Genomic DNA, 23,273 nt, shown 5'->3' on the forward strand with positions numbered 1-23,273 from the left:
AGTGGGAGAAAAACGGGTGTGAGTTACATACATACAAACATACAAGTGAAGCTAATAAAAGCGTGTTAAAAAGTAAATTACAAATATATTATATAATATCTCTAGAGCTTAATCGTTTGTTTTTATTAACAAGATATCGAGAGAACAATGAAAAAGTTCAGTATAGACGTTAATATACGCTCCATTACTCCGTTTTTTATGGGTTATTACAATTTACCACAAGTTGACGGCAATAAAAGGTCTAATAAATGCTCGGCTTTTATACTGCTATGTTACGTATGGAATAGATTCTAGAAGATTTGAACTTCTTGTTTTTATTTCAATTTTAACTTTTGTAATATTTCTCTTCCTTTTACCTTCACTGAGCTGGTGAAAGCCTCTTAACGATTATTTATTTAATTCGTCGTTTAAATAAAAGCTGTAAGCTATGCTAATTTCAAAAATTATTATAATTTCCATAGAAGTATTATAATGCTATAGAATTCTGAGTTCTTAAATTTAATTATTACTCATATGCACATAATTATAACCAGTTGCTTTTTTTAATTTGAATTAAAAAATTTTGCTTGAATCTTATAAAGTAAATATAAATCATAAATAATTTAAATTTATATTATGTAAGTACAATAATACAATTAATTATTAATATAATACAAACAATGAAAGTACCAGTATAAATCTCTCATAATCCAATTTCAAATAGACTTTTAAAAGATGAGGCTAGCGGCTCACTTTACATCGATGGAAGAGCAAAAATCAGTATTGGTATATAAACATAGTTATAACGCAAACTATTTCAGTTACATATTCAATACAGCTTTTAAAAATTAACTAAAAATTTTAAGGTACTAAAGGTAACGAGAAGTCACGTACTTTCTTAATTTCGGGTTATACCCGTGTATTCTACTGTTGGATTGAGAATTTCGCAAGCGTTCTGAAATGAAAATATTATTTTGCGTCAAATCATAACGTTATTCAATTTCAACTTTCAGATAAAAATGCTGTTCTTTTTCTGTTCATAAAATTTAATTCATTTGAATATCCTCTAAAAACAAAAACTACCATAAAAATGTATATGCCTACCTACATATAAATAAAACATTAAATGAAAAGCCGAGTATATATTATATCGATTAATTGTATTTCTTTAAGCGCATGACATAGAGATTTTTGATTCACAAATATTATACTTACTACTACATATACTGCATATTGTATGAATTCTAATATCTGATACTTTTTGTTCACAGTCATGGAGAAGACTTGATCGTGACTCCCTTCGCGCAAGTCCTGGCCAGCCTGCGCAGCGTCCGAAACAACTTTTTATGCCTGACCAATGTACCAGTTGCCAAGTAAGTATTAGTATAAATTTCCAAAGTAAAGCTTTCTAGAGCATTGTTCACGATATCTCGTGGCAACGTGTGAATAAATTCGTTTACATATGATTCATCCCTTCGTCTTGTATTGCATCTTTTTAGCAACTTTATTTTACCTTCAATTACATAATGTACAGTTTTCTGTATGCGTAGGTAACGAGGATCAATCTTCTCCTACAACAATACACTTATAGACTAAAAATATATTTTCCGAGTTGCCCTTGAATACCCTAGTTGATACTTGAATCAACAAGCAAACAATCCACAGATTTAATATTTCACACGAGAATATTTTTAGATGGTATAATCAGTCTATAAGACATACTATTCTAGAAATAAACATAATAGGAGTTCCTCGTATTTTACCAATTGTTGTATGTTTTCTTTCTTTCAAAAGCTAGTATATATACATAAGTGTATTTTACCCACGTTTATTTATTCTTAATCAATACAGGGCTATTTACTACAACCTTTTCGCTTTGATAGGTTTTTCATCAAATCAGCCAAAGTGGTCTCTCTTTTTACGCTGCTCTTCAAATACGATAGACCGATAAGCATATAAATGCGATATCCATTCATGTAGATACATGACAGGGATGCTAATCCTTTACTTGAAGTCTTAAAAATACTTTCTTATATTTTTATTAATTGTTTAAAGAAAAATATAACTGTTACACGGCTTTACTCTCTCGCTCACTTCTTAAATATTCTTCTATGAGATAGATCAGACCTTAAATTAATTTTAAAAAGTATGAAATTCGTAAAAGTAATGAATTATTTTATAATTATATCAGATGCCAAATTACTACTTATATATAGATTTAAATCGCTACCTAATTCATGTTTCTACTTGTGATTCGATTATAGATGATAAAGGTCACTCTAAAGCCCTATCAAAGTTTATAGGCGAACGTGTAGGCAAATTACATTACTATCTAAATGTTTGTTCTGAATAGGTACAGGATATGTATAAACTTATAATCATTGATTGTTCCTCCCGGTGATAAACTGTATAAGGGAAGAAGCATATCCTTCCTGCTAATACTAGAGCATTTACTTTCTCATACATTATAAGAATTTATAGTTCAATCTTCATTTTCTTATATAGAATAAATTATTTTTAATATAAAATCAATCCGACTTCAAAACAACTCAGAACGGAAGTCAATTAATATAATTACTATAAACGCTACGCCCTTATCTATCGGACGTATGCCAACGTATATATAGTTAGTTAATTTGTAATACTACTAATAATCTACTATATAAAAATAAGTCGGGTTTTCCTTCCTGACGCTATAACTCCAAAACGCACGAACCGTTTTCCACGGTTTTACATTCATTGGAAAGGTCTCGGGCTCCGTGAGGTTTATAGCAAAGAAAATTCAGGAAAAATTTCAATAGAAAAGCGGGAAAAACGAAGCCATCTGGTGGCGAAACGGAGTTCGCCGGGTTTGCTAGTTTAATATAAGGTAAAGAGTTCCCCTCACTAAAAATCAAACCTGGGTGTAGCAGCAAAGTTACGATGGAGCTTATATATAACAGGTTATATTATTCTTCAGCCCATTTACAAAATGTTTGCATTTCGCCGTGAGAAATTTTATTGACATGACTCCAACATCAGATCAGTTTAATAATATTTTCAATTTTACTTCCCCTTAATATAAGTGTGAAATGCAGAATCTCGGCCTCAAAGACACTGAATTATTATATGAAAAGAAAATATGCAGAGGAGCAATTTTTAATCTTTTATAGGAAGGCGGCTTTTATAGTTTCAATATACGTTGACTTCTATATAATACAAGCTTAGGGCGAAGGGCAAATGTAACCAAAAGCACCTTCGTCCGTATAGTCAAATAAATTAACATGCAATAACTTGCTCCCCCTATTTGTCTCCTTGGGTGTAGAATTTACCAAAATCCTTTTTTAGCGGATGCCTTCATCATTGTAGCATGCCAAATTCATGATCATTTCAGTAGTGTGGGCTATATATTGATAGATCAGTCAGTCAATCACCTTCGCGTTTTATATACTTATTAAAAATAGCTGTTAATACATCTCCATCAACATTATACGTATATTATCCGAACAAAACAATAAATTTTTCATCAATAGTCTAATAAAAGTCGACTATGAGTATTACGTGTAGGTAATTACTTAAAGTCGATGTTTGCAAATATAGGTTATTTGTGTTTTGAGCCAACGGCCAGTTTTGTGATAAAAAAAGGGGATGCAGTAAAAGTGAACGTTGCCGTGTCTGAGTTATTTTTGTTAACCTACCCTGTTCATAGTTCAATTTCCTTTATCTTCTATCAAAAAATTGTGCTCATTTGAAATCAATTAAATTAATAATGATAAATTATATTTCAGATCCCGAAGATCTTCCGGTGCAGCCACGGCTCCGACTCCACAGCAGAAAAATTTTAATCCAGGAGGTAATTATCACTTTACGCTTTATGTAAGAACACTTCAATCTCGGATTGCTACGAAATTTCCATTTGAACGATATTCACCACATTCTGGATATCAATTCCAGCAAAAAATGCTCTTTTATTATTATCAATTTGAATGTGGTATACGGTATTGAATGGTCTCATGATAATCTTAGCAATTTCGTCGTAAATATTCATATAACGAAATCTTTAGATGAAACAAATTGTATTGAACATAAAATACGTATTTGAATTTTACGCTTCTGAAGATATAAAAGCCATCTCGATTCATATATCTCTGTTATTATAAATAATATTGTATCATACATGTCATGTATCATAGCAGAATTAAATAAAAATATCTATGACTTTTTATAATAAATTTCAATCAAGACAGAAATTTAAATAATATGTCATAAGTGTATTGGAAATCTTTGCTTTTCTCTGTACCTATATGCTCTTTAGTGTACGCATTGTTCGTTCTTGATTTTCATGAAATATTAGTATAGTATTTTTTTTTTAGTTTTACAACATTTAAGTGTAAAATAAATGAAAAAAATTCAACAAATTATTCCGTAATGAGATGGGATTTGAACTGGCATCCTTGCCCATATCGTGGTGACGGTTAAAAACCCAAGAAGTTACTATTGTACTATAAAATTTTTCGAAAAATTAATTAAAACGATTAAAAGCGCAACGAATTGACAACCTTTCGTCGTTTCTGGGAAAATTGGTTAAAATTTACGTGTTAAGTACGTTGTATTATTAATAAAATTGAGAAAACCCAAATTTTGATTGAAATTTTATTTTAGTTTATTACTTTTTTATGCGCTATTCAGCTTATTCACAAAACAAAAAGTAAAATAGGTATATACTTCTCATACATTTTTGTTTTGCTATTCCAAATAATAATATCATTCACTGAAATCAGCCATCAAACTTATACCAAGAGAGAAATCACCGGCTTCAAACTAATAAGACATCAGAGAAAGTTTTAATTAATTTAAGGTATGTAAATCAGAGAGGGGATTAAATATTCATGAAATATGTTCAATTTTACAGCTAGTGGAGCTTTGAATTATATAAACAACGGAATTTCAACTGCAAAATAATTAAGTCATATTTTATAGACAATTCAATCTTTTATAACAAATGGCCCGATCACCTGACCGCAAATTGGAGGTGCTAGATTTATCATGCTCGCACGAATCATGAAAATAAATAAGATAAGGAAAGTGTCCATAAGCCCTTTAAATTGGATTCTACTATTACATGTCAGCGTGAGGCGTGGGTGCGGCGAAAAGTAATGCCAATTCATCATTTTGGGCGACGTTAAATACTATTTTTCGATTGTGGCCGATATATTACGTTAAAATATATATTATTTAGTATGCATTGCGATAAACCTTGACGAAGTTAAATGAATTACGAGTAATTTGGCGAATATTTACATGTGTGAGAAAATAAGATATTGTTTCATCGGTTTTTGTTCCACCATTATAAAATATCATGTCCATTGGTAAGGTTAAGGTGTTAAACCTTAAACACTTTCGGAAGAAAGAATGAATAGTCGCATACTTCCCTTCGAAGGTGCTTAAGGATTACATTCAAACTTAAACTCGAAAATTATTTTTATTCATATAAACTTTTACAAGTATTTGTGTATAGGCCTTTATAAACGAACTACGTATTTACAATTAAAAGTAACACGCAAATTTGAAAAAAAGTTCGGTTGTTTGTGCTTATGGTACGTACCAGATCTTTCCTCATCCGCGTAATAAAAGAAAACGAAACGTTTGCGTTTATATTAATAGTAAGGATACATAATAACCGAGATAGTGTAGATATTTGGAAATTTCAGACAGACACTTCAACTTTATATGTTTACTAGCTGTCCCGGCAAACGCTGTTCTGTCTTACATTTTCATTTAAGTATATCCCATCCACCCCTTTTAAAAATGTTATTGATTCTCAGACCTATTACATATATTTTTATATTTTATATATTAGATTAAAGATGGTCAGACGTGTAAATTCAGGGAAAACGTGCTGGGAAGAGAAGTATCGCTAAAACTAAACGCACTAAAGCCAATAGTTTTTGGTGTTATCGATGCACAAACAAATGAATAAAAAGCCTTATTGAGTACCTTCCATCATTTTTCGAAACGTTGCTTAAAAACACACTATGACTCGTTGTAAGGCATATTTTACTTACTTATATTGCATAACCATCAAAATATTGGTAAGATTTATTGAGAGATTTTGGAAACTAATTTATCAGACCATAAAATGCAATTCATTATTATTGTGATATGCGAATGTTTTGACGTTAGTATCACTTGTCAGTTTCCTGTGCTATAACGTCATAATGCTTACGCGTAGATATATCTCATTCATCTTATAAAAAATTTGTTAAAAGATTATAACGTCCAACCGATATGTAAAATAACGCATGAATTGCATTAAAAGCGGACATCATCATGATAATAAATTTAGCTTTTTCTTAGTTACAGACCTCAATAAATATCAAACTTGACAAATACACGACTATTTAAAAGAAAGACTTGGATGTGCCGAAAAGTGAAGTCAATAATATATTTAAGGATCTTTTCGACCTCCGCGTTTCATTGCTCTCGAAATCTGCTTCAGGAATTCTTTCAGGAATAACTCAATACAAAGTTTAAACATTAAAGTGGATTACTTTTATTATGTTTTGAGACTATCTGTCAATTTCATTTCGAAACCAACTCAAAACTGAAGTAAAAAAGAAAAGTTTGTTTTGTTAATTTTAAATATGTATTCACGAGGACAACGCTCGTAAGAAAATAGGCTTAAACAATTCGAATAAGATACAAATAATATGAATTAAAGAGCAAAAAAAAGCAAAGCAAAAAAATTCCTGCTAATTTTATTTTTATCAATCTTATTCTAGTTTCCAAAAAGAATAACGTAGCCTCAGAGTGGCATTACTTACAGAATAGTTATCAATTTACTCACTAGATGCCGCTAGTCGTAACCTCTTACGGCCATTATAAATCGTTTTTATAGTAGACTTAAACTTGGAATACTTGTACTCCATGTAGATTCTACGGATAACGTGAGTATATTGACATTATAGCTCTTCGCCTCTTAACAAAATCAATTACTCATAACAATCCAAATGCAATAGGAATAACAAATACGCCAATATGAGATTTTTATATAAGTAAGACGCAAAACTAAATCAATACAGGATTTATGATAGAGAGTTTTTATTATATTCAATATTATATGTTAAAAATACATGGTCACATGGGATATTAATATTTTAACTTAACTTTCAAATAGGTTTCTGATTTGTTAATCTATGCTCACTTAATTAGATTCGATTGAGGAAGAATTCACACAAAACAACAAAAACAGCGCACATAAGAATAAATACAAATACAAAATAAAACATAAGTTAAAAATATTTTCGTTTATTGTTAAACTATTATATCAAATTCAGTAATAACTATAATCGTTATCATATTGGTTTTATACACGAAACATAATATTATCGTTTAAACACGATACAGGTTACTAATAATGTTTATTTAATTTATAAATACTACATATACAAACAGGTTCTTTTAAATATAAAAGGTTATTAATTTCATTGTTTTATTTCATTGGTTCATTTTGTATTATCGTATTTTACCTTCTTATTTCATTGCATTGATATTTTTTTCAATTGTTTTCAAAATGGATGTCAGTTTAAACTTAAATGTAATTCAACATCGCATAAAGTTGATCCTGTAATTATGTGTGGTGTATGTAATAAATAATTAAATAAATAAACAAATGTGTCACCGCAGACCGCATCTCCGCTTATCACCAGTCGACGGCGCGACCTCGACCAAATGCCAGTCTATTGCTATAAAAAAAATTGATAAAAAAATTATCGTCCTTAGTACTCCCAATATATCAAACTTATTTATTACATACAAAATGAATTACTAACAAACCCAATAAACAAAACGATCATTGTATATAGTTTATTTCTGACTACGCTACTTGTTATTTGCGTTTAGGTACTTGCTGCTATTTTTAAAAGCTAATCAATTTATACACTTAGGTATTATTTGATATCTAACCAGAAAGAATAACTTGGTTTGGAAACATTTTGTAAATCGTGACGAAACAATTGTCACGTCCAATTAAAGATATCATTCACACACATTTTTTGTTATCGCTGAATTCAGTTGACCATCTATTTGTAACACGCGGTCCTTTATTTTGTATGTTAAATATGATTCTGTGAACAATTATAGTGTCTTCAATATATTATGTATGAATAAGGATAGAATAAGTTTACGGAAATGTGACTGTATTGTTTATACGTTGAAGTGAAGATTCTCTTGAGATATATGTAAGCTACGTTTTTTATGCAAATTAAGGCTATTTTCATTGCTATATCTTTTAGTGTAAAAATATATTTTGTTTTAATTAAAATCAACATATGAGAATTTAAATTATTTTGTTGACAGATGAAAATTGGATAGTTACTACAGTTTACTACTGAAACATTTTTACATTTAACCTAGAATCAATTTAATGAAGACAAACAACTTGTTTACAATATCTCCACTTGCCATACGTTGTACGTCCTAATAACGGAATTAAAAAATAGATCAATAAAATAATTTTTTGCAACATTACATGTGTGATAAATTCTCAAATTTAATTTAACGAACAAACTTATTTAGAGAAGCGTCTATTTCATTTTAAGAGACATATCCAATGACACTCAATTAATAACATTTTCGCAATTTTTTACTAGCGGTCCGCCTCATCTTGCCCGTGGTACATATATAACCTATAGCCTTCCTCAATGAATGGGCTATCTAACACTGAAAGAATTATTCAAACCGGATTGGTAGTTCCTGAGATTAGTGCGTTCAAACAAACAAACTCTTCAGTTTTATAATATTAGTAGAGATACCCCGGGTACAATGTGTAGATAGCCACCCCTAAAAAAATATGTTTTGCCTGTTCGCTGAACCTAATGTGTCTGCACCATATAAAATATGTCTAAATCTGTCAGTTGTTTTGAGGTGACGTCGACGCACATTCAAATAAACAATCAAATATAATCAGATAAACAGAAGAACACCCATATTTTTCAGCTATTACTCTTCTTAAAAAATATTATAAAGCAGAAATGTTCTGGTTATATGATTAAAATAAACTATACATTTGTAAAAACAATGTCCACAAATATATCTTAATTAAGAGATTCTAGTATGCGTAGTCAATACTTATTAAAATGAGTATTTCTTGAACGTTAGTCTACTTACACGGTATTTACGGTTATTACAGTACATATAATAATAAGCATTATGTCCATCTACTATTGATAAACCTACACCAAAAATGGATCAGTAACCTTACTACGTGGATTTTGTTTCAAATATCTGTGTGAAATTGTTTGTAAGAACCGTTCGGTTTCCGAGTTTTTCGGGTTTATTGAACACAAATCCCTTATTGCGGGGTCATTGCCCTTCTCGTATATTGCGTAATTTACAAAGGGGTGTCTCTTATCTCTACAAACTTCTGATTAATCACAAGTCAATTCAAACAAACTACAGATACTCTAGTTTATCAGAAGTAACAAGACTGCTTAATAATTATATATGATCAATAACTAGCGGAATAAATGCCGTACTAAGTTTAATCAAAGACTTCTTTACCATTTACGGGCAATTATTGGTTAGTACTGCGTTGGTCTATATTAGCTTTAAAAAATTTATTTCGAAAAAAACGGTCGTACAACCTTATAAAAATAGTGCTAACTCATTCGGTACAGTAACATAAAATGATTGAATACCTCGGCTGTACCTAAGGAGTTATATTTTTTGTCAATTGTTTTATCGCAATGCATCATAAAACGTCACGAGCGACGGCTACGTATAATCCATTGGTACTTAACGACGGACGGCACAGGCAATATTGATTTATTTGCTTACTATAAGGTTAAGACTCACGAGTTATCATGACAGATAAATGACGTATAATGAAGATCACGCCGCGCCTCCGTGTTAGTATACAATAATCATGTATTCGTAGAAATCCGCTTACCTACTGGTACTTTAGTTAATAAAAATTGTATTGTAACTAATATGAATACAACTAAAGAAAATGTCATATGTATGAATACAGTTCGACGCTTAAATAATACAAGAAAAATACAAATAATATTTGGTGAATAATGTATTTATCTTATTTTAATTGATATGAAGATTTGATAACACAGTGAGTGTTCCTCACAACCTAATGTAAAATAATGGATGATGAACAAAACATAAAAATGGCAAAGACATCTTGTTTTAATTTTTGCATCGTTTAACGATAATTTATACTTACTTATTATTTGTAATAACAGTGAATTTTCTTCATCCTGCCCATGGAAGAAAGGAATTTATTTAAGAAATTATTAAATAATCAACATTGTAGGTTTATATTATACAGAGCTATTCTTTTAATGTAATGGTATTTCATTGTTGGGAAATAATACAACAAATGGCCACATTAACATTGTTTTTTTTTTTATTTTTCTATTGAGAATCTAAACAAAACTGTTATGGTAACAATTGTATCTGAGATAATAAATGATAATTAATCACTGGATTAAATTCATTTATTCACGCGAATTAATAATGGCATTATTCATTCAAGGATAAATAATTGAATGAGGTGCGTGTTTGAAAACGCACACTGAGGGGTTCCGTGATAGTCAAACGTTTAGATTTCAACAAGTTCAAGAGTTAGAGTTGTATTTACTACAATTTGTGTGGTATCTTGCTCACTGAATTTTGCCTACTATAGACCGCAAAGTAACTACACGTGATAATTTTGTGTAAATATACATTAAATTAACTTACATAGTTGAAAAAAACCGGTGATAAAGTTTATAGATACATACGGATAGACATAACGAAACTAAGGATTCGTAGCGAAGAACCAAGAGAAGAACCATCAAGCCTAATGCTATTTTACTCACCAATTTAATTGAATTAAATTTGGTATACTTCTATTACTATACTTACTTATATAAGAGCTGTTTATCATTTTTTTTTTAATACGGACCTTAATACTAAATATTAAAAAAAACGGATATGTGCCTCCATGAGGTATAGTCTCCAGCAAAACGAAGTTTTGTAATTCAATTATTATTTTGACTAACCACAATTTCTTTTTTTTTAGATGAAGCATATATGAAGCTCGCTTTGGAGACCGTAGAAGAGCTGGATTGGTGTTTAGACCAGCTAGAGACTATCCAGACACATCGCTCTGTATCTGATATGGCATCACTTAAGGTAATAATAATGCCAAGTGCGTACGAGATATCTCTGTTTTCTAAAGAAGCTATAATAAATTTTAAAACATATTCTTACCAAGAAACAACTTTTATTGTTAAAAGTGCGCGATCAATCTTTCTAGATGCATTAATCTATCCGAGGAAAACAACGATGTCATGTCATGCGAGATATTAAGTACGCCGTGATTCATGACTGTTACGTTCGTGAAAGTGTTATCCCCGATTATTGTGCGAATTATTATGAAGTGTATCTGTCCCTTACGATATAATTGTATATTTTTAAGACTACTATAAATTACCAGCGTGCAATTTCGAATATTGAATATTATACGCAGCAACGTTGAATACAGCTAATATTTAATTTTATATCTCACTCTGGTATGTGAAGTACCTACGTAACATAAAGCGCTAGACGAACGCACTGTCTTTTATCTAATAAAATCGTTATATATTATATCGTTAACATTTCGATGTTTAAACAGTAAAACAATTCGGAGAAACTCTCTTCACTCATATGTGTTTAACTCATTGCCAAATTCTTCAATGTATATATAGAAACATTTCATTCGTTGAGATCTGTTTATATTTTTTGATCATGAAAATTCCGTGAAACACTGTTTATTTCTGTATGCTTATGTTTTCTTTATCTAAGGTATTTTAGAAGCAAAACACTCGCAAAAATTCTCCGATATTTGTCTCTTAAAACGACTTAATATATAATAAAATACGCACTTCTATAAATTATTCAAAGACTCTTTAGTATGAAATCCATTATTCATAAAATAATAAACTTATAGGAATATTTTTTTTTTAGTGTCGAATTACATAATATAACAAATGCATTTTGATGTATACACAAGTCCACTTGGAGAATGTCCGCACTTCCAAACGGAAAATTTTTGATTAGGAATAACATCTGCACATAATAAATACATTTAACGCAAATATTTATAAGAATATGGATATTTTGAACATGTTGAAACATGAACAGAATGAAAAATTCGACGGCATGTGACATTTGCCAACCCGCACTTGGCCAGCGTGTTGGATTATGGCCTAAAACCCTCATAGAAGGCCTGTGTCCCAGCAGTGGGAACATGTATGGGCTGATGATGATAATTATGATGAAATAACCAATTATTCAATATAACTATGATAGTAATTATGCTAGTAGTATGCTGTCAATAATGTATTAAATACAGATATATAATAGAGTACCTAGTAAAAGATACCTACTCTAGAGATTATTAGTAATTGTTATAAATAAAACATCATTTTATACAAAAGAATTCTAATTGTTGGATAAGTTGCATATTTCACACGTGATCTAATAATGATTTTAATTCAGTGAATTATATTACACTAGCTGTAACCCGAGGCGTCAGTCGCGTAGGTACAAAATTTTTAAATTTCATACAGTTCATGCTGTTTCATAATAATATATAGTAGGATGATATAAAATTTACAAAACGTACACTACACCGTCACACAGTGTACATAAAAATATCACATGGATGATCGAGTAAAAATTAATTGAATGAGAATCAAATTCAAATATTTATTTGTTTAATGAAACAAACATTATGTAATTTTAAGTAGAAATTTATGAAAGCAATCTACTTATTTATACATACCTATCATATTTGGATTTTTGCTTTTTAATAAGGAAAAAGTAAGCGCGTGTAAAATTGGATTTTGTGAATGTCAAGGTTTAAATATCTCTGAGAGAGAAAATTTGATCAATTCCAGTATTGCATTAAATTCGGTACGACATAAATTAATCTCTAAGTAGTCGAATTTAAAAAGAAGGTAAAAGTATTATTTGCGATTTAAACTTTTGCTATCATGCCTTGATTAGTTTACATATTTTCTTTAAGTACGTTTGATTTTTTCGACTGTACAAAACAGACAAATAGGCAAGCAGGCAGGATGACGCATTATGTCAACCGCATTTGTGGGTTTCACCTAAACCTTCTGCTCCGTCAAGTCTGAGAATTAATTATACGAAGCAAAATACTAGGTAAATTTTCCGTTACTGGGAGAATGTGTTTGAAGTATCATAAACTGTAACAAGAATCGTAAGCAAACACGTTCGAAAAGAAATTTGATAGAAGATTTTAAACACTCTATGCGCCAAGTAATCACGTAAACGTAAAAAGATTTGTTATGTATTTTGTGTTTATTGCTTGTGTTTTCTCTACTGTTTTTTAAACTCCATATGTTACGCTTTAGTTAAGATAGAAAAAATTACGAATATGTCTTTATTAAAACAATAATACTATACCAAACTATACTAAAATAAAATTTCAAAAACGTGTGATATTAAATAAAAGTTTCTCGAAACGCACTCGTATTTTTGGTGGTCCAAATACATTTGACGGTTAAAATAATTAAATCAGAATGATTTATAATATACAGAAGCTCAGTGACATGACCACTTGAAAGATAGGACGAAAATAGACTCGCTCTAATCTATATTTCACTCATTTATATTAAGAGTGTCCTTGTGTCTCTATTTTAGTTAGCTGATGATTCTATGACCTGAATAGTTAACATTTTGTAATCATTACTACATAACTATAAAGACGACGTTCATCAAAAATGTATTTCATTGCTTGGAACTGAATAACATAGAAATCGAATTTATGCTCGCAACAAATAAGTTATCTAAGTCAGTTGCCAGATCATATAACATTTAAGCGATTTGATTTTTAAAAAACTATCATGATGGCTATTTGTATTGTGAAACTCGTTAAATCAATATATGTTATAATTATATACCGATTACCAAGGTTGTCGATTAAAAAGGATTGGTAATAGATGATACAAGATAAAATGGAATGTGCGCAACGCAGATGTTATATTATAATTATGGTAGCTAGTCCGTAGTGTGCGTCGCCCAAGTCACGTACGCCCAGAGCCCTTCAATAGATGTACCAGGCGACGCCCGCCTTAACAAAACTAAAGAAATTCTTATCAATAAATTCCTCCTTTCTCCTGAGTTCTTATTTCTATCATCGTATAGGTACATTGAAAAAAGGGAAATACTTCCTATTCACTTATTCCTTTATAATAGAGCGTTCGATGTATGAGTGATAACGTAAAATTCTTAGAAAGTTTTCAAGGCGCATATTATATCTTGTGTTCATTTCTTGGAAGTTCCCACGCTTGTGATCTTGTGATGTTAAAATTTTACATTGTTGTCAGAATTTGAATGTATATTGTTCTTACACAAAGTATTTCTTTTAAGACTATTGTTGATTGCTTTAAATTATTTCAAATGTCTTAGAAACTGTGAAACAAAAAAACTAAGGTTTTTTGAAGGGAAAAATTTCAAGGAATAAGGAAAAATAAAAAAAACAGTTAGAGGAATACGCGCTGTAAACTTTGCTTCCATACCAAGCTACTTATAAAAATACAATGAAATTGACCAATGAAACAAACGTTCTTTCTAAATAAAATACTTAAATACAGTGAAAATAAATAAAAAAATTAATTGTAAAAGCTAATAAACAGATAAAGAAATATTTATTATTTCCCTACATGTTATAGTTAATATGTTTAACAAGTGTAGTTTCACAGATTACGTATATCAGTAATAAAAGTTTTGTGCAATTTCGAAACTAGGTTAGATAAAGTTTAACTTATCTTTTTACATCATTTTAATGAGGATTGAAAAAATACGTTTGTGGCGTTCGTAATATTTCTGATTTCATTTTTATTAATCATACGTTCATAATAATACTCGAACGCGAAGTTTGCATTTATGTTCCTGTAATCGTGCTTCGAACATGCATAAGCAACGATCTCATCAGGGATGTAATTTTTCATAACGTAAACATAGGAGATTGAGTTAAAGACTATTCTCTAAACTAGATGCTGTTCAATATAATATAGTTATAATAGAATTGTAGTTCAACGGCTCATGCAGCGTTAAAATTAAGTACCTACCTATTATAAACGTAACGTCAATTAACTAATCAAACAAGTTTGCTTGGATCTTATGTAATAATAGATAAATGATAGGTAATAACTACATTTAATAATGGACGATGTTTACTCACAAACACTTTGATAGTTTTTACTCAATGTTTGCTTGTGTTAAAAGGAAAATGCAAATGATGAAGTTATCTTTCTAAACGAAAATATCGAATTGCAAAAAAAACACGCATTGCATTTTGTCATTAATTAATACGCTTTGACTTTTCCTAGTTATTTCCCTTTAAGGGAAAATGTTCACATTTTTTATAGATCAGATGAAGGAAAAAAGAAAGTAGATTTTAAGAAAATTTTCTGTTTCTTTAGCAATGAAATAAGCTGAAGAGAATGTAATTAAAATATTTCACATTCTCGTTAGCCATGTGGCTTACAAATTTGCTATCTTATGTAATTCCATCCATGAAGATCAGTTATATGTAGATTTAACTGTCTGGCCGAAAAAACGTTATCACACAAATTCATAACAATGTAATCTTGTATAATTACACATACAGTTTATTTTTGTATAATTAACCATGTTATCTTGAACTTTTTCAACTGCACATTCAGTTCTCTTAGTACAAAGAAGAAGTTATCGTTAATTTTTAACTCTTTAAGCATCAATCTTAATTAATATTAAACTATAAGGTTTCGACCTGGTCGAAGCCAGTTAAAGCGTGCAGTCATTTATAGGCTGTATGCCTATAAACGCCTAGACGCTTCAACTGGTTGCAAATTTATTCGTTACTATTAAGTGAAAAAAAAATATTATGTGTAGATAGGTACATAGAAATTAATTTTAATCTACAATTTTATTTATACAAATCATTAAACATAGTATAAAATTACATATATAAAATAACTATGTAATATTACATATAGATATATTCAATAATAATTATCTATTATATATATTAGGCAAATTAAAACAAACCATCGAACATAAAATGAGTACGTCTTTCGTATCGATCAGCTGACATAACAAAAGTGTAGTGGGGTTCTTGAATGACCTGGTTAGGCTGTGACGTCGATGGTGACCTCCGCGAGCCGCGTGAAGGTCCTGCTGGTTCCCGCCGCAATTGTTGTGTGCCGCTGCAAATATTCGTTTCAATGATTAGCTTGTTAAGTGTAACACAACAACAAAAAATGCCAAATAGGTTTCCGCTTTCCGCCGCGTAAAAGATATAGCAAAACATATATCATTACTATATAATATCTTCTATTGCATGAAATACGTAATCTATGAATGATTTACAAAAAAACAAACTAAATAGCTATATCAAATTCGAATGTTGTTCAAAATAAATTCTTAAAAAATGAAAGATAATCAATCTTTTGAAAGGTCACGGTTATGTAAGAAACATACTAGATACTGATACCGATGTTGTCATTGAAACATTATCATCTTAAAAGTGGATATCAAGGTAACCAATTCAGGAAATGTGTTTAAACAATGAGCTTAGTGACGTATGATGACGTCATAGGCACTATTACCGTATAAGCAAGCATTACTTAGTTTGATACGCTAGCACAATATCTATCCACGCAATTCACATACCTTCCTGAAATCATTGAGAAAAATACGAGCTGTTACAAAATACTTATGACATTTTAACATAATTATTTATGAAAAGTTTTAAATCATAAACTTAAAAGCTTCTTAATTTCTTCGTTACTTTTGGTATATATTATATAATCGAATTTTGTTTTATCATTCTTGTCTTGAAACGAATTCAGGTCGATAACAAACAGATAATAATATTATTTCATTGAAATACACACGATGTGTGGATTTCACGTAAATTACGAATAAATTATGTAGGTCATGGCAATTTGCCTGCCGAGCGTGTAAACAATCTTTACAAATTTTCCAAAAATATTTTTATCTAATTTTATCAAATTACCATATTATCTCTTTGGGCAATACTTAGCCCATATTAACTCAAATGATCTGATTGCTTTAATCTTTACGTCACGTTTTAAACACTTAATGCCACAATTCACATGGCAACAAAATCGACCTACCGATAAAAAGATAGCTTCCATTAAATTACGGTACATTATATATTTCTCGTGATTGTGTATGGATGCAAAAGTAAATAAAAAATGGAGGTAGGTATTTGGAGTTCTTTCTTACATAATAAGAACAATAATAAAATAAACTGTACATAAATAACGGTAGTTGCTTAAGACGTGTGAAACATATTCCAGATGTGTTGGATACTCAACTTAATACAATGTTGACAGACAGATCGCTAATGAAATAGATAATATATAGAATTAGTTAAATTTAAATTTGAGATGTTAAGGATTGTTTTTACGAGTAATATTCAATACTTATATATAAATATAGAAAAAAATAAATGGAGATAGAAAACATACTTAAACATACGTGTATAGTGTGTATTTTAATCAAATAATTAATTTTTGTTTCACCCTAATTTTTTCCGTATTTTACATCTGCATTGATGAAATGATTATCTTGATATTTAGAGCAGAGTATCATATAATAGGGACATACGTATAAAATTATAATGTATTGGATCGATAATAGTATAAAAATGTATTTATGATACATTTTCTTGGTTTCACAAATATACAAATTAATTGAAGTGGTTTCTAATTCCTAACGACGACAAATCGTCCAAAAATAGGTGTATATAATAAGAATTGCGAAGAATCTCAGTGTTGACGTCATTATGTTCACAATAATAAAAATATGTGTGTTATAGACAACAATAATAATATGTAGGTGTACATTATTATATCTAATAAATATGTTCATTAAAAAGCTCAATAACAAATTTATAAAATAACATGCATGCATCAATAAACAACATATGAATAAATTAGAAATTTTGAAAGAATAGAAAAAATAAAAAGGCAGGATCCTGCCTCGTGATAAAATTTTTTCTATTCTTTCAAAATTTCTAATTTATAAAGCATTTCAATGCTATAAAACTAAAAATTAAACATATGAATAAATAACATCAACGCCCTATCGCACACGTGTATAAGTAGTGAACATCCTCGTTTCGACGCAGTTCCACTGAAATCAGGAAAATTGTTTCGAGCAAATCGTATTTTATTTACACTTATTGATCAAAATTATCTGTTATTGATCCTACGTTTTATCAGATAACGAAGATCTTGGCAAACAAGCTTACAGAGATACTACGTGTGAGGAGGCACGTTATGTATACGCACATATATACGTCCAATACTAACAGTTTTTCTTAGATCAGAAGATTTGACGTCACTACAACGAATACGGTGATTCATTAGTGTCCACTTTTATACAATCCATTCAATTCTAAATTTATAACGTAGTACCGGTGACGCCTATCACCTTTTGCAAAGAACGCTGCAAATGTCTCGATTTCAAATAAGGAATTGCATTTGATGTTAATGAATGTAAAGACCTATATTATACTTTTTTTTATTAATCATTTGTGTAATTGAGTTTCGTCATTAAAATCTGGTCAGGAATAATTCAGAATTAAAGAATAGTTTTTTACTTACAACTGACAATAATAATTTTTAAAACTAATATAAATATAAATTATTTAATTATTAATTGAATACTACAACTGATACAAAATCATTAATTGTCTAATTTTAGATGCATTTTCAGCTAACCATAACTATAGAATGTCACATGACAAGAAAAGCTACATATTCGCTCTTAACTGAACATCTCTTTCGTTTTATATTAACATTGATAATATCTCTTATATATTTTTCGTAAAGTCATGCTTTTCTGAAACAGAATCGTAGTTAGATAATATGTATTTCAAAGAAAATCTTTTATCTAATTTCTTAGTAAATACACAATACTTATTACCGGACACTATATCATAAATGTTACAAACACAGTTGTATGTATGCAAACAATAAACCGCAGTTTGCATGACATTTACGGAAAATACCACATCGATATCTTATGTAGATTCCAGCTTTGGAGGTCATTGAATCAGTTTCAGTCGTTTGCATAGCGGTCGTAATTGTATTCCAATGAAGTTAATGCTATTAAGCGTTTGTTATAAAAATGAAAGCAGAAACGCTGTATGATATATGTTGATATGATCCAACCTTGGTTAATTTTCATTAAATATTTTTAATGAGTTAACAATCCTTAAAGATATATCTGCTTTGTATACTACCAAAGATAAACAAGTAGATGGGCTTTAAAATATGAACTCTACATCTGTGAGTACCACAAACTGTTATATTAATATTATAAACTGAAGTAGTCAGATACTTCACGCAGCGTAACGGTTATATTGAAGATTAAGAAAAAAAATAATAATTTTCCTTTGACTATGAAGCATTTTTATATATATGCGATAACTACCGGTCTGCTACCCCTGCTTCGCCTGTGGTAGTAAAATATAGCACTTTGTGGCCAGCTCGCACCGGGGAAGGGTGAAGTACCACACCTCCGCAGAAAACCGGCGTGAAATAATAGCATGCTACTGTGTTTTGTACGGTGAGTGGGGGAGCCGGAGGCCCGTTTCCTTTTCCTTTCCAGTCCATTCCTCCTTTCCTGTTATCAATCCTTTCCTTATCCCTTTCTTCTTAAAAGCGGGCAGCGCAGCGTTCATGGGCGCTGGTGATCGATAATCACCGCGCGAACCACCAGCTCATTTGCCCGTTTATGGCACTAAAAAAAATCCTCAGGGATCATGTTTATATCGAACGGTGAATTTTTTGAACACACAAACAAACTCGTTAACTTTTTTAATTATCAGTATAGATTGGTTTCGCAAACTCAACCTTTGCCTACTTTCTATCCGACCCGACGTCAATGTCTCGTTTTTCATAGCCTCATACCGCATGTAATTTGCAAATCATTATTCAATGAAATATTGTTACATTCCATTTATCATCGTATTTGTATCCTTACAAAATATAATATAGCGGTCACATTATATAATAATAAAGCGACTCATTGCTTAAATATCAGGGTAATGATGGATAATTTCTGCAGAATCATGGAACAAAGAAAATATAACAATAGTAATCGCTTGTAGTTTGTCATAAATGAATCATTTCGAAAGTAGGTCATATGATTTTTCTTTATGGATTAACATATTTTGTAGGTATCTCACTTTTCCGTGTCTGCATGGTCATCACACTATATATCTACAGATATTACAGAATACGGATTACTTTTTCTCTTTGTTAATATGATGTTAGCAAATATAAAGATCTCACCGTTATTTGAAGTTCTTGTTTAATTTTTCTGTTCATTGCTTACATAATAGCTTACTTTACACCAATATTTTTTTTTATCAATATATTGAGAAAGTTCTTGAGAAATTTAACTGAAGTGTTATTCGATCTAATTATTTTATTTCATTTATTATGCTACTTTTTAGAGAATTATTTTAAGTGAGATATAAATAGTAGTGAATGGCATTCACAGTACAATCTTACGTACCGACCTATTGTTGACCATCTGGCAGTTAGACTTGTTTTTAGAAAATAGACTATTTATAGCATTTGGCGAGATAAATATGTTGTTGACTAAGAACTGTACGATCATTATAGGCGTTATCATGATATTAAGACATTAACACTCTTTAATGTAGATTATGGTTTAATCGTATGAAATTTTCCACTTTTTCCACTTTCGAGCGAGCATTCTCCTTTTAAGCGGAAAAATACCAAAAGCATCTTAATCAAATGGATATGTAACAGTTTAAAATTTTTAGGTAATACATATTAGAACATTATATAAGAAAAACAAAATAATGATACTAATAGTGATGGGATCGAGGAGAGATGATATATCAAGTGGTACAAAATCGATATTGAGTTAATGTTTACATGTAAATTTCAGTTTTAAAGCATCGATTTTGGAACCCGCAAGATCACTATCATAAATAACCTCTGTCGATTTACTTCCTACCTGGAGTACACTGTTATGAGGGATACAAACAAGGCCGTTTCGAATGGTGTCAAAAGTGTCTGATGTTTTAATTTTGTATTGAATTTATATAATTCAACAATGGACGACGATATCATTCACGAATATATTTACGTATTCCACTCAATGGACTTTCCTTTTTGAATATCGTTAAATTCTTACAAGAAAATTTAAATCATCCGTGAATCTTTTTCACTGTAAACTTAAAAGGAAAATCAGACAATTTCGAGGGTTCGCTATCAATGCATCACGATACGTAGAAAAGTGTATTTTTGTTGTAGTCTGAACTAATGACGGATCTCCGCTACGTTAAGTGTAGGCGCCTGCCGTCAGGAAGCTTCAGTTTAACGATAGCATTTGCGTTCGTCGGACGTTCATCTGAGATATAATAAACATTCGTGAAAGACAAAAACTATTGATAGTGCTTGAAATATTTAAGTTTCATTTTTTTTTATTTAATTGTTTTAAACATTTTTACCAAATGTGTAATAAAATGCGCGTACGTGAAAGACAATGCGTTCGCTGTACTCCTTCACGGTGGATTAAACGTCGTGCTGCTAAAATGGCTCGCTCAATGGAGATCTTCCATTTACAGTTCAAACGGATGCTGAACAAGGAGCTGAGCCACTTCTCAGAATCAAGCAAATCTGGCAACCAGATCTCGGAATATATCTGCTCTACATTTTTGGGTACGTGTCATTTTATTTACTGACCTCTTTTGATGTATTATATCACATCTTCTGAAATAACTGCTTCTTAATAACTTATCAATTAAATTAAACTTGATAGCATAACACTTGTCTATAAGCCCTTACAAATTTTGATATCACGATTGATTTGAAAATCAAAAGAAACATCTCCACATTTAAAATGCTTGATTAATTATATATCTACACTAATATAAAAATAACGCTATATCAAACGTTCGGCAGTTTTTTTTTTCTAATTAATAGCGGTAGAGTGAAAATGATATTGAATGTAATAGGCTTGTAGTATATTTACGTCACAACGGCGATATCGATCCAGCTTCATAACATCAGTGTCGTCGTAATCCAAGGCGGGAAGTGGCGCCCGCCCATGCCAAAACTTTTTGTAATGTTTGCTATAATGATTTAGAGTACAATTAACTTTCGCATGTAATTAGTTCATGCAACAAATATATGAATGCTCATAATTGGTTCCTTGCATTGTGATTAATGTTAGTATCAGATCAGTAGACACTTAAGACTCGACCTCTCTATTTTGTTCTCATAGGAAAAAAGTTTGTTCTATGTTATTTATCGAAAATTTATTATTTTTGTTTCGTCTATGTATACAATATATTTCAATTTAAACTTCATGGTGTAGATATTCCGAAATTCTAATAATTTACTAATATGGAAATCAATTATAGAAGTAAACACCGAATGTGATTCCAATGTTTATATTACCTCTGTAAAAATGCATAATTTTACTGCGACATGCTTTATATCTCTTTGATTAGATATGTAAGGTGACCGAGTTTCACAGTAAATTTCAATTGTATCACGATATTTACATGAACATATCTATTATTTATCTGTAATTCTGCCCAAGTTGCTATTATCGAGGTATATTCTTATTATCTCCTTACATATGGCGCAATAAGTTTGTAATAAAAAATAAATCCTATCATTATAGTTTTATGTTATGTTTCTAAACCGTTCCATTGCTCTACTTGAGAAACACGTTATAAAATATGGATCAGTTATAGCTGAACTGACCTAGAAAGAAAAATATGTAGTATTATGACGTAAAATGTTTTTCTGCCAACAAAAGCAGCATCAAGAGCGAAATATTTAAAAGACACCATAAACCTTTCTAAGATATTATATATAGTGAAGTACGAACCACTTCTTGCCACATATCGGAGGATGAAATATATGCGATACAGTTCATCGCATAGCCCGAATCCAAATGTATAACCATTATCACGTTTTTTTAATAACATATCTTCTTTGCCGGTACCTGTGTATGCACTTTATAATGTAAACAATATTGTTTGCAGATAAACAACAAGAACTGGATTTACCATCGCTACAAGTAGATGAAAGCACTGAACGTACTAAAAAGAAGGAAAAGCCACGTCATGCCGGACCTGGAACTACTATGTCACAAGTAGGCATCAGTATAATTATTTAAATAGACAAACACTAATAACATATGTAATAACATGTTGTAATTAAAATATAATGTAA

At 30.3% G+C, this 23,273-nt stretch overlaps 1 protein-coding gene across 17 annotated transcripts in view; it reads left to right on the forward strand.

Annotated features, from left to right (window-relative positions):
• Positions 1-23,273, forward strand: part of LOC119831464 (cAMP-specific 3',5'-cyclic phosphodiesterase) — a 187,308-nt gene that overhangs the window by 161,579 nt on the left and 2,456 nt on the right. For all 17 annotated transcript variants that reach the window (XM_038354824.1, XM_038354825.1, XM_038354827.1 and 14 more), the window contains 5 exons: positions 1,251-1,352; positions 3,747-3,811; positions 11,033-11,145; positions 21,653-21,746; positions 23,084-23,193. In XM_038354824.1, coding sequence (XP_038210752.1) covers positions 1,251-1,352; positions 3,747-3,811; positions 11,033-11,145; positions 21,653-21,746; positions 23,084-23,193 — 484 coding nt within the window. The remainder of the gene's footprint in view (positions 1-1,250; positions 1,353-3,746; positions 3,812-11,032; positions 11,146-21,652; positions 21,747-23,083; positions 23,194-23,273) is intronic.

Source organism: Zerene cesonia, chromosome 13 (genome assembly GCF_012273895.1).
Source record: "Zerene cesonia ecotype Mississippi chromosome 13, Zerene_cesonia_1.1, whole genome shotgun sequence".
In the NCBI taxonomy this organism is placed as follows: Eukaryota; Metazoa; Arthropoda; class Insecta; order Lepidoptera; family Pieridae; genus Zerene; species Zerene cesonia.